At 58.6% G+C, this 12,210-nt stretch overlaps 1 protein-coding gene across 1 annotated transcript; it reads right to left on the minus strand.

Annotated features, from left to right (window-relative positions):
• Positions 1–173: 173 nt before the first annotated feature.
• On the minus strand, positions 174–8,803 carry WDR18 (WD repeat domain 18). Its single transcript, XM_039695909.1, has 10 exons — positions 8,558–8,803; positions 7,915–8,025; positions 6,498–6,631; positions 5,953–6,094; positions 5,262–5,405; positions 5,002–5,066; positions 4,775–4,899; positions 1,910–2,076; positions 1,390–1,458; positions 174–1,124 (listed from the first exon to the last, which is right to left on the minus strand). Exons 1-10 carry the CDS (start codon positions 8,765–8,767, stop codon positions 993–995), a joined length of 1,299 nt encoding a protein of 432 aa, XP_039551843.1. The 5' UTR covers positions 8,768–8,803; the 3' UTR covers positions 174–992.
• Positions 8,804–12,210: the final 3,407 nt, after the last annotated feature.

The following is a 12,210-nucleotide window of genomic DNA, read 5'->3' on the forward strand; positions in this document are numbered from 1 at the left end:
GGACACCTCAGCACCCTGTAGGGACAGGGAAGGACCCTCAGGGTGAAGGCAACGGGGCAGTTTGGGGATAAGGAAGCACTTTCCCACTCCCAGTGGGCAGCCCAGGGATGCAATGGTAGGTGGTCAAGGTCTGTGGCCAGGCAAGGGTTGTTAAAGAAACCAACACGGGCATCTTTCACTATAAAAACCAAATCTTTTATGTAAAAAATAAACCTAAACAAAACCCACAACCCCCGCTGCCATGCTGTGACAATACAAAAGGCCGAGTCCCCAAACACCATGAAAACAGAGTCGTTGGATCCAAATATATATAAACTGCTGAGTGACGAGATTGGAAATAGCACCTTGCTGGTTCCCCAGACTGACCCTGTGCCCCAAACCCACCACCTGTGCTCCAAGCCCAGGGACACCCCAGGCTCTGCCTGCCAGACAGATCAGGAGCCCCATCCTCAGCCCTGGGAGCCAGGGACCCCCCACCTGTTGCAGCAGCCCCCCCACTGCACCCCCAGAGCAGGAGCCCCTCAGCCCCTGCTGTCCAGAGTGTGGGGTCTGGTGGCACTGAGCAGCAATCCCCAGGACAGGGTGGGCAGAAGGGGGTCTCCAAAATCCAATCTCAAACCGGTATTGAGAGAAAAAAACACTTTTCTGTCTGCGCTGCAGGGTCAAGTAACGAAAAGAAACAAAAAAGGGGCAGGGGAAGGAACGGGGAATGAGCAGGAGCTGCATCCTGAGCCCTCCCAGGAGCTGGCAACGCTCCTCCTGCAGCGCCTGCCCGAGTGCCCCCGGGCCCCGAAGCGGAGTGAACACGGTCCCTGTGCTGTCCCCTCGCCGCTCAGTGCTCAGTGCCGTGTCACGGAGCAGGCGGAGTGTGCCGGCTCGGGGGAAGCGGAGCCGGGGCTCGCAGCCGGCTGGGCGGCGCCCGAGGGCGGGCGGATCTTCCCCAGGAGCCGGGCAGGGAGAGGCGGAGGGGTGCGAGGGCGGGGGGAGCCTCTTCACTTGGCTGGTTTGGTGATGATGCGAGTGGAGAAGTCAAAGAGGTCCTTGTTGATTTTCCGGAGGTTGCTCACCTCCTCCTCCAGCTCGCTCACCTGGATGGTCAGGTGCTCCTGGTCTCCCACCAGGTTCTGTGACACCAAAACACAACAGACAAGTGTCAGGGCCTCAGCTCTGACAGGCACAGGCTGCTGCTCCTTCCCCAGCAGTAAACGCCAAACCCTTCAGTCCCCTCCCTGCTCCTCAAAGTGCAGCCCCTCCTGCCCATGTCACCAGGAGATTTTAGGGCTCTTTTCCCCTGTTCCAACTTGCTCAGGGCCTCATGAGTCAGATCAGCTGACAAGGATCCCCCTCAAGGGGTCAGTCCCCAATTCCCAGCCTGAGAGCAGCTCTCACCTTTTCCCTCGTCGAGTACATCTGCGAGTACATCCTCTCTGCCTTCTCCAGGTAGCTCTGCCCAGGCTCCTGCAGGGACCAGAACGGAGGGGTTGGCAGAGCAGACACAGACCCTCTCCCCGTGCCCCTGGACTGGCTTCCCCATGGGAGGGGATCCATCCTGCTGTCCCCTCTGTCAGGCAAACAGCCCTTTGGCCTGCTGCCACCATCCAACAGGGAGCTTATCCATCAGGACTGTCACTGTCACTCGCCCAGAGGCAGATGCTGGTGAAAGGGAGCAGCTCTGGGACCAGTGGCAGAGAGGCTGGGATGGGTGGGGTGTGACCCTCCCTGCCATGCTGGGACCAAAGGTGGGACAGCAGAGCCAGCCCACGCTGCAGCACGGGGCCGGGAGGACAAATGACTGCAGCAGCCAGGACGGGGAGGAGGCAGCAGGGAGCAGGAGTGGGTTTCACCAGCTGGAGGAGAAGCTTTGCTCGGGCACAACGGCCGTGTGTCCCCCTCCCCACAGCCCCAGTACCTGCTGGTGCAGCCCCAGGCGCAGCGTCACCCCCTCCGCGCCCGGCTCGTCGCTGCTCTCGGTGCCGTGCAGGTGCCTGCTGAACTTGGGCAGGGGCACGCTGGGCTTCCCCTCGGGGTTGAACATGTTGGCAGGGGCCAGCACGATGAAGGCGTTTGTCACTGGACCTGTGTTGGGACAGAGGGGACAGCTCAGGCTGGACCCTGGTGGGTTTGAGGGGCAGCCCTGAGAACAGTGAGTGTGACCCTGGCACAGGCAGTGGCCAGGACTCTCCACCCTCCCCAGCAGCTTTCCAGGCTGGTTGGGACCCCCAGGGGACCCCCCACCCTGAGCTGCCATCCATCAGCAGCTCTGTGCTGCCATGATCCGTGGCAGAGCTGATGAGCGCGTTAATTACTGCATTGTGTTAATTACTGCACTTGCCCACGGCTGCTGCCGCCCCCTCCCAGCTGCTGCTGTGAGCTCCCACCCTGTGTCCCCCACGCCCTGTCAGGCACAGCAGCCCCCAGCCCCCTCCAGCAGGCAGGGCAGCTCAGCCACTGCTTCCCCAGCCCAACCATCCATTTCCCCTGGCCAAAGGCAAGGTGAGGGTGGTCCACATGCACCTGAGCACGGCTGCCAGGGCCCTGCAGAAGGGTGCAGGGTGAGGGAGGGGACATGGCGGGGCCTAGGGAGGCTCAGAGCTGCTGGAGGATTTTGGTCTCTGCAGAGCAGACAGACACAAGCAGCTCTGACATGGATGAGGGCTCTGTCATCACCATCGACCCCCCCAGAGCCTGCTCCTAAATCTGATCCTCCCAGGATTCAAGGTTGGGTCCCACTCAGCTCTGCTGAGTGCCCGGCCCCAAAGCTGTTCCTGGCCAGCTCTGATGGCTTCACTCCCTCCTTAAAGACCAGACAACTGTGCTCCTGAAGCAAGTGCCCATCAGTGAAATTTCCACTACACTGGCAGCTCAGGGAGCAGCTCAAGAGGAAAGGTGGAGAGGTGAAAATCTCAGGAGTGAACCCAGAGTTCCCCAAACCTGGTCACCACCTGGGCACAGCCCCCACAGCCACTCTGGCACCCCAGTGCAGATGCAAGTCCTGTACCAGATCACCTTGCCCCAAGGTCTGGGCCAGCCTGGGCATGGAGACCAGCCTTAGCTGGGGGGAAACAAATGACCCAGCTGCCAAGAGAGAGCTGCCAGCTGCACACATCAGCCAGAGCATCCCGGGATGGCCTTGAGGGGGAGCCCTCAGGAATGGTCTGTGTTTGCAGGACAAGGATGGAGCTCGTGTGACACGATGGGAATTGAGGCCAGGAGGGATTTGGGGGCAGCACTGGCTCCCAGCCTCATCCCACAGCTCTGCTGCTTCACCCTGGAGTGGTGGCAGCCACACAGAGTGACCCTGCCTCGCCAGCACTGCCACAGTTCATTACCCAGGAGCAGCAGCCTGACTTCTCAAAGTCCACCTGCTCTGCCCCTGCCAAGGACAAGCCACCCTTGGTGACACAGCCCCCTGCACAGCCTGCTTGCCTGGCCCTGAGCAACACTGCAGCTCCTCGGATTTATCTGCAGCAGTGTTGAGGGGAGGGCAGTGGGTCCTGTGTGCCCCCAGCCACCCCTGTGCCCAGCAAGCAGAGGGACAGCACTGGGCCAGAGGCTGCTGTCACATCACCACGTCAGAGCCCTGTCACCTCTGCCTTGGGGAGGGAGCAGGACACACTGGAGGGGCAGCAGGGACAGACCTTGCTGGGGGGCTCAGGCCTCTGCTCAGAGAGGCCAAGGGGGGACAGGGATCCACGAGAGGGGGCTGGGTTGGGGCAGCAGATTCCCCCACACTGGGAGGCTGCAGGGCCCCATGGGGACTCCAGAACCAGGGCACAGCTCAGGGGTGCTGGACTCCCAGCCTGTTCCTGAGCACACATAGCACACAGCAGTCATGCCAGTGCCCAGGCTGCCAGGGAAACCAAATCCCTGCCCACAGCAGCAGAGTGCCAGCAGAGCACCCACAGCTTGGGGTCAGCCTGGTCCTGCTCCTCCTGGGAAGAGCCTGGACTGTCCACTCCTCCCTGCAGCCTCAGGAGGACTCCAATGCCCGGCTCACAGCCAAAGCCTGGCCCCCCCTCCTGGGATGACTCACAGCTCCATTTTGTTTTCACCCTCTAGTGCCAGCAGCGCCAGGCTGGATGGGCACTGCAGTGGGTCCCAATTAGCGATGCTCCTTGGCAGCCAAAGGGAAGAGGAAAAGGGTCTGCAGGCAGCCTGGCTTCCAGAGACTGCCCTGAGGCAGCAGCTCAATCACCACAGAGGAACAGGGACTGGCTGTCCCCCTTGGAAGGACTTGGCTGTCCCCAGGGCAGCCCCACTGGTCACTGCGGCACCAGGGGCCAGAAACCACCACAGCTGGGGGAGTAACACAGTTAACAACAGGAGGGGTAAATCCCCCACTGCTCTGAGGCACCCAACTGCTGCTCCTGCAATTTACTGGAGCCATCAGAGTGAAATCCCAGACAGCTGCTCATATGGGATTCACTGCAGGCCCCATGAGCTCACTGCCGGGGTCACAGAGCTGTCTCCCCTGCAGACACAGCTGGGGTGTATGTGGGGTGACTGTTCCCTTGGGAAAACAAGGAGGAGGATCCTGTGTGGCCTCAGCGACAGGGTGAAATCCATGACTCACTCCTGACAGTGCACAGGGGGTTGTTAACACACGGGGCAAGGTCACGGCACCGCTCCAGACAGCCAAGGCTCCCTCCAACGCCTCTGCCCTTCCCAGGCCGTGAAGCAAGGGGCAGAACCACACCTGGAGTGCCCAGGGCAGCACAGGTAGGACAGCAGCAGCCTCTGGCAGTGAGGATCCTGGAGATAAGGACATTCCTACCTTTGTGATTCATCGTCTTCAGGCACTGCTTGCTCTGGATGTCCCAGAGCCGGACGGTTTCGTCGTGAGAGCCCGAGAGCAGGAGGCTGCCATCTGTGGAGACTGACAGACACGTCACCTGGTTCCTGGAATGGGGAAGAGGATGTTTAAACTCAGCATGACCCCAGGACTGCCAGAAGCTGGTGAGGTGGGCAGATGGTGGCTGGCAGGTGTGTCTGGTTCCTCACCTGTGCCCTTTAAAGACCTTCCCGTTCTCCCGCTCCGTCTGGAAGGTCCGGTCCCTCTGAACTGGCTGCAGAAATGAAGGAAGGGAAAGGGGTTAAAATTCAGCAAGGCTGAATCCAGCAGGTTCATCACCATGTCTGGCGAGGCCAGAGGAGACAGAGAGGAACCAGGCCCTCCCATGCCCTGGCAGGTCACACCAGTCCCAGCAGGGAGGTGACAGTGGCTCGGGGTGACAGGGCACACCTGCACCCCACACACTCACCCAGGCACAGAGGTCGACCTGGAAGATGGAGCCATCCATGCCCCCACAGAACATGTGGTACTCAGAGAGGTCCAGAGTCACAGCCATGATCCCCACATCGAAGAGCACGGAAAGCAGGAGCTCTCCAGATGAGATTTCCCAGAGCTGGAGTGAGAGGGGACAGGAGAATCAGAGGTGAGAATGTTAATGTCAGGATTAGAGGAACACTGACATCCTGGAATCCCACCCTGGCATTCCCTCCTGGCTGTGGCTGGGAAACTGAGTCCAAGGCAGAACCAAGGCAGCACCCAGGGTCAGCCTCTCTGTGAGCAGGAGAGAATTTTCCCAGGCAACTTCAAAACAGCTCTGAACCCTCTCTGTGGCCATCCTGCCCCCAGGGCATCCCCCGCCCCACAGGCTCCAGCCTGCTCTGCTCCCTGTGGACATCAGCAATGGAAAACAGAGGAGCTGACCCCGACATTCCCAGGACAACAGGGACTGCATCAGTCCAGCCTGGGGGCAGGGGCAGAGAAACTGCTGTTGTTGGAGAGGCAGAGCTCAGGTCTGGCAGCTCTGAGTCATTGCAGAGACAGCCAAGAAATTAAGCCACTGCAACCCAGCAAAGCTTGGGGACAGCTTGGGGACAGGGACAGCTTCCTGCTGCCTGGCAGGAGCCCGGCTGTGACCCCACAGGGTCTGAAATGAGCCTCACCTTGGCTGTCTGGTCGAGGGAGGCGGTGGCAGCCCGTGCCAGGGGCCCCCCAAAGCCGCAGCACAGGTCGGTGATGGGGAGGCTGTGCCGGGACCACACGTGCCGGGGGTCAGGGATCTGGGAGGGCTCTGCCTGCAACACGCTGTGGGGAGAGCAGAGACAGGCAGGTCAGCCAGGACAGAGCCCCACGGGGAGCTGGGCCAGGCTCTGATCCCACTGGGAACGCCTCTCCTGGCTGCAGGGACCAGGTGGGACACGGGAGCTGCTGCCAGCCATGGCACACGGATACCGAGGCTGAGATCCCCATCACACAGGGACAAAGACCCTGGGTAAAGGGCACAGTCCCCTCTGTGTCACCCAGGGAAAGAAGTCAGAGCCATCTGCCTGTTCCCCTCTGTGTCACCCAGGGAAAGAAGTCAGAACCTGCCTGTTCCCAAGAAGCCCAGGTGAGACCCCAAGGAAAGGCTCCCTGCCTGCCAGGAGGGCACAGAGTCAGCTGTGGGCTTAGAGGGATCTCCTGCTCCAAAATCCCTGTGCCCCCTTACTTGTAGAGGTTCCACACCAGGGCCAGGCAGTCCTTGGCCCCTGAGAGGAAGTGGCTGCTGTCATCAGTGAAGCAGAGGCACGTGAGGTCCTGGTAGTGTCGGTTCAGGATGGCCAGGAGGTTCCCGTTGGACACCTGCAGAGAGGGGAAGGGCAGGAGGGAGCCAAGGATGTCCTGGGATCGCCTGCCCTTGGTGCAGTGAGGGGAGAAGGGTGGGTTCTGCTGCCCACATGAGCCTGTTGGCACCTCGGGGCAGTGACTGACACCACTGAGGTGCAGCTGGAGCCACAGCCTGCACTCAGGGCCACAGGGACACTCAGCACACGGCTGGAAGAGGTCCTGGCACATCAAACTGGAGCCCAGTGATGCCAGAGCTGCTCCTCTGGTCAAGTCACAAGCGTGCAGTAAAGATTTCTTGTTCACCCTTAATATTGATATCACTTCTTCCCTGCTCCCACAGGTCCTCAGGAGGTGGCAGTGGGGCTGTGACACTGCAGGACACCCCAGGGGTGGCTCCTGGTCCTGGGCCAGCAGAGGCTTTAGGCTGGACAAGGAATTCCCCAAGCCTGGAGCATTTCTTATTAAAAACCACACTGCAGATGGGGAGGGAACCAAGAAGAGAAAAAGCCTCAAATAAAATAAGAGTCTGCTTCTTCTCATGATCTGAATTACACGAAAAAATCAAACCAAACCTCAGTTCAAGGGGTTTCACAGACAGCACAACACCCAGCTCTGGGGGCTGGCTCCAGCTCCATGATGGTTTCCATGGAGCCTCTCCAACGTGCCAGGGGGACAGTGCCATGCTCTGGAACACATCTGGGTGACAGGAGCTGGAGCAGGGCCCAGCTGGGAGCAGCACAGGCAGCAGCTCCCACTGCAGGCTCAGCCTCAGGGGATTTTTAAGCTACAATCACACTGGTACAAATAAACCCAGAATGGTCCAGGTAGAGCCACTCACACCATGAGGCATGGGGAGCTCTCCAGGTGAGGCATCCTGGGGTTTAATCCTGGGCTCAGGACAAGATACTGCTTTTATTTGCTCAGTGGTGTGCTGGGAATGCAGCGTAATCCCAAGTTAATCCAGCAGTAATTAACCAGCAGGACAATGACCAGAGCACAGCAGGGGCACCCTGGGCACACACAAATACACAGTGGGAGAATCACTGAAGGAGAACCAGGCCCTGTGCTGCTGCCTGTGGGAGCAGTGCCTGACCCCTCAGAGATGCCTGGAAAGAGGAGAAGGAGGCAGAGTGAAGCCTCTCCCTGAATTCCTCCCACTCCAACAAGCTGCCCCACAGGCTGCAGGCAGCACAGCCTTTACCCCAGGATCAGGATTTAGGGACATTTGAGGGATGGGGATGCTCCCTGACAGCGCAGGGTGCGAGCCTGCGTGGCCCCAGGTGCCCAGCACCCCGTACCTCCCACAGGTAGATGCTCTCAGCAACGCCTGCCAGGATGTAGAGCCCGTTGGGAGAGGCTGTCAGGCAGGTCACAGGCCCGGGACAGATGATCTTCTGCTGCAGCTGGTCCTGGGACAGAGAGAGCACAGCGAGGGCTCACAGGGGGCAGGGGCTGCAAGCAGGGCCCCCCAACATGGGGGCTCTGGGGGTCTCTGTCAAGAGAGGGATGGGGGGCACCAGCCCGTGGTGATGGGAATGGAGGTGGGGGGAGCCTGAGGGTCCAACCAGGGATGGGGGGTCTCTGTGGAGAGAGGGGTCATGGGGGTCTCTGCAGAGAACTGGGCTATGAAGGGGTGTCTGAGCACAGAGGGGAGTCTCCACGAAAAGAGGGGCCATGGAAGGGGGGTCTCTGTGGGGAGAGGGGCCATGGGGGGGTCTGACCTGGATTTAGGGGGTCTCTGTGGAGAGAGGGGCCATGAGGGGGGCTGACCTGGATTTGGGGGGGCTCTGTGATCGGAGTGGCTCCTCACCACAGGGCCGGGGGGTGCTCAGGAGGGGTGGCCCCGTCACATCCCCCACGGGGCCCGGAGTCCCCCCGCGAGGCCCGGGGCCGTCCCCCGAGCCGAGGCCGCCCGGGCCCGCCCTCCCGCCGCGCCGGTACCTTCCTCTGGAGCTCCCAGACGTTGATGTAGCTCTTGCCGAGCTGGGCCCCCAGCAGGTGCTCGCCGCCCAGCAGCGCCAGCCCGCGTGGGCCGCTGTTGCCGCCGCGGTAGCCGGGCAGGGCCGAGCCCGAGTGCAGCTCCCAGACCGAGCAGTTGCAGAGCGGCCCCGCCGCGTCCGACACCAGCGCCACCTCCATGGGCGCCGCCATCTTCGCGGTCCGCCAGGGCCACAGAGAGCGCGGCCGCGGCCCAGAGCGCCGCCTCCCCCGCCGGGCGCCGACCAATCAGCGGCGGCGCCGCCGCGGCCGCGCGGGGCGGGAGCTGCGCACGCGGCAGGAAGCTCAGCAGGGCCCGTCCCGGTCGGGGCTGGATGGGTGACCGGGGACGCCGCGTGTGCACATGGGGACCCCAGGGACCCCCCACGGGGTTATGGGGACCCCCACAGGGACCCCAGTGACACCTCATGGACATCCCCACGGGGTTATGGGGACCCTGTGGAGACCCCAAAACCTCCACAGCCCCATAGGGACCCCCCCATGGACACCCCACAGGGTTATGGGGACCCTGTGAGACCCCAAACCTCCACAGCCCCAAAGGGACCCCATGGATACCTCCCAGCCCTATGGGCACCCTGTGGGTACCCCACAACCTATGGACCCTCACAGGGACCCCATGGACACCCCAAGTCCATAAAGAAATCCTATGGATACCCCACAGCCCTGTGGGCTCCCCCAGGGTAAGAAACCCCAAACAACACAACTTTTTTTTTTTTTTTTAATTTTTCTTCTACTTACAGCCCCAAACCTCCACAGCCCCACAGGGACCCCAATGACACCCCATGGACACCCCACGGGGTTATGGGGGCACCCTGTGGAGACCCCAAAACCTCCACAGCCCCATAGGCACCCCCCCATGGACACCCCACAGGGTTATGGGGACCCTGTGAGACCCCAAACCTCCACAGCCCCACAGGGACCCCAATGACACCCCATGGACACCCCACGGGGTTATGGGGGCACCCTGTGGAGACCCCAAAACCTCCACAGCCCCATAGGGACCCCCCCATGGACACCCCACAGGGTTATGGGGACCCTGTGAGACCCCAAACCTCCACAGCCCCACAGGGACCCCAATGACACCCCATGGACACCCCACGGGGTTATGGGGGCACCCTGTGGAGACCCCAAAACCTCCACAGCCCCATAGGGACCCCCCCATGGACACCCCACAGGGTTATGGGGACCCTGTGAGACCCCAAACCTCCACAGCCCCACAGGGACCCCAATGACACCCCATGGACACCCCACGGGGTTATGGGGGCACCCTGTGGAGACCCCAAAACCTCCACAGCCCCATAGGGACCCCCCCATGGACACCCCACAGGGTTATGGGGACCCTGTGAGACCCCAAACCTCCACAGCCCCACAGGGACCCCAATGACACCCCATGGACACCCCACGGGGTTATGGGGGCACCCTGTGGAGACCCCAAAACCTCCACAGCCCCATAGGGACCCCCCCATGGACACCCCACAGGGTTATGGGGACCCTGTGAGACCCCAAACCTCCACAGCCCCACAGGGACCCCAATGACACCCCATGGACACCCCACGGGGTTATGGGGGCACCCTGTGGAGACCCCAAACATCCACAGCCCCATAGGGCACCCCATTGACACTCCGCAGGGTTATCCACGGAGTTATGGGGACCCTATGAGACCCCAAACCTCCACAGCCCCACAGGGACCCCAATGACACCCCATGGACACCCCACAGGGTTATGGGGACCCTGTGAGACCCCAAACCTCCACAGCCCCAAAGGGACCCCATGGATACCTCCCAGCCCTATGGGCACCCTGTGGGTACCCCACAACCTATGGACCCTCACAGGGACCCCATGGACACCCCAAGTCCATAAAGAAATCCTATGGATACCCCACAGCCCTGTGGGCTCCCCCAGGGTAAGAAACCCCAAACAACACAACTTTTTTTTTTTTTTTTATATTTCTTCACTTTACAGGGTTACAATTGTCTTAAATATTCTGACGTTTAAATACAATCTGTATAATAATGTTATTATAAAATGTAAACTTTCAGTGTTTTTTAAGTTTATTTTCTCTTTTTTTTTAAATTTTTTAATTTATTTTTTTTAATAATAATCAAAAAGTCTCAATACCTGAATGTTTTGCAAAACTGAAATCTTTCACCGGGGCCCCGGGTGCGCCCGAGGCCGCCGCGCTCAGAGGTAGAATGTGGTTTATTTTTTTATTCCTTTTTTTTCTTTTTTTTTTTTGTCTTTTGTGGTTTTTTTTTCTTTTCTCATTTTCCTTTTTTACCTGAGTTAAGATATGCAACGCTGGGGGGAGGGGGGCGGCTGCAGCTGGGGCAGCTCCTTTTGTTTAATTTTCTTTCCAACCCCCCCCCAAAAAAAAAAAAACTGATTTAGGCTCTTTTTTATTATTTTTAAATCAATATGCAAAAAAGAAAAATAAAGTGGAAAGTCACCCGCTCTCAAAAACAAAAATAAAGGGAGGGGCAGGGAAAGGAGGGGAGGGAAAATAATTAAAAAAACCCCAAAACAACCCAAAATAGTGACTGTACAATGCAAAAAAAAAAAAAATCACTAAGAAAATCTAAGCCTGCCCTGGGCATGAAAATTCCCCCTTGGAATTTCTCCTTGCGGGGAGCTGGGCTGGACCCCAACAGCAGCAGGAGCTGGATGGACCCTCCCAGGCCCCCCCAAAAAGGGTCCACGGAGCCACCAAGACCCCCCCCCAAACGGAGCCACCAAGGGGATTCCAAAAAAAACCCCAAAACCCGGCTGAAAACAACAAAAAAAAAACAGCTGGGACAAAAAAACAGCTGGAAAAAAACCACCCAAATCCCCTGAGATCGCCACTTCCCCGAGTGAAATTAAAAATAAAGGAGGGGGGGAGGTCCCACCCCCCTGGGGGCACCTGGGGAAGGGGGGAAAACCCTGTGCTCCAGGTGGGAACCTGAGAACGGAGATACCGAGGGGGGCGAGGGCGTTTCGGTATCGGATTGGATTGTGTCTCACGCAGATGTGGCTGAATATTTTTCTTTTTTTTTCTTTTTTTTTTTTTGGGGGGGGGGGTTGAGGGGGGGGAAATAGTAACATAAAAAAAAAAACCCAACTGAGATTGTGAGGGTTAAAATAAATGCTCAGGTCCTTCGGGTTGTCCGTGAGCTCCGGAGCGTCCTGCAGCTCCGAGCATCCCCATCCTCTGGATCCTGCTTGGATTTGGAGGAAAGAAGCCCAAAGTGGCTTTCAACAGTAGTTTTATGCAAGGGGAGGAATAAAAATTAGGATTTGCCGGTGGGGGAAGGAGCAGAGCTGGACCCAACCACCGATAAGGAGAGGAGAAAGGAGATTCCAATTTTTTCCAAGCTCCCATTTTCCCTGATGAAGACTAATATATATCATTTGCATGTTAAAAGTTTGATTCTTTTTTTTTTCCTTTTTTTAGAGAATAAAATAGAAGCTATTTACAACAAAACAATCGAAAACAACCTCTTAAAATCCTGCAGAGAGTGGAGTTCCCAAAACAAAGGAGGGAAAAGGATGGAAATGAATAAAATATCTCCCTATTTCCAATTTTTTTTTTTAGGATTTTTGGTTGTTTTTTTTTCTTT

The sequence above is a fragment of the Passer montanus genome, unplaced genomic scaffold, assembly GCF_014805655.1.
Source record: "Passer montanus isolate IOZ18808 unplaced genomic scaffold, ASM1480565v1 scaffold112, whole genome shotgun sequence".
NCBI lineage: Eukaryota > Metazoa > Chordata > Aves > Passeriformes > Passeridae > Passer > Passer montanus.

Excerpts from the sequence above, each read along its gene's own strand:
- WDR18 (XM_039695909.1), bottom strand. The coding sequence starts at position 8,767 with ATGGCGGCGCCCATGGAGGTGGCGCTGGTGTCGGACGCGGCGGGGCCG. Across the intron at positions 6,095-6,497 it reads CTGGTGTGGAACCTCTACAA|CGTGTTGCAGGCAGAGCCCT; the intron begins GTAAGGGGGCAC and ends CTCTCCCCACAG. Across the intron at positions 1,125-1,389 it reads TGTACTCGACGAGGGAAAAG|AACCTGGTGGGAGACCAGGA; the intron begins GTGAGAGCTGCT and ends TTGGTGTCACAG.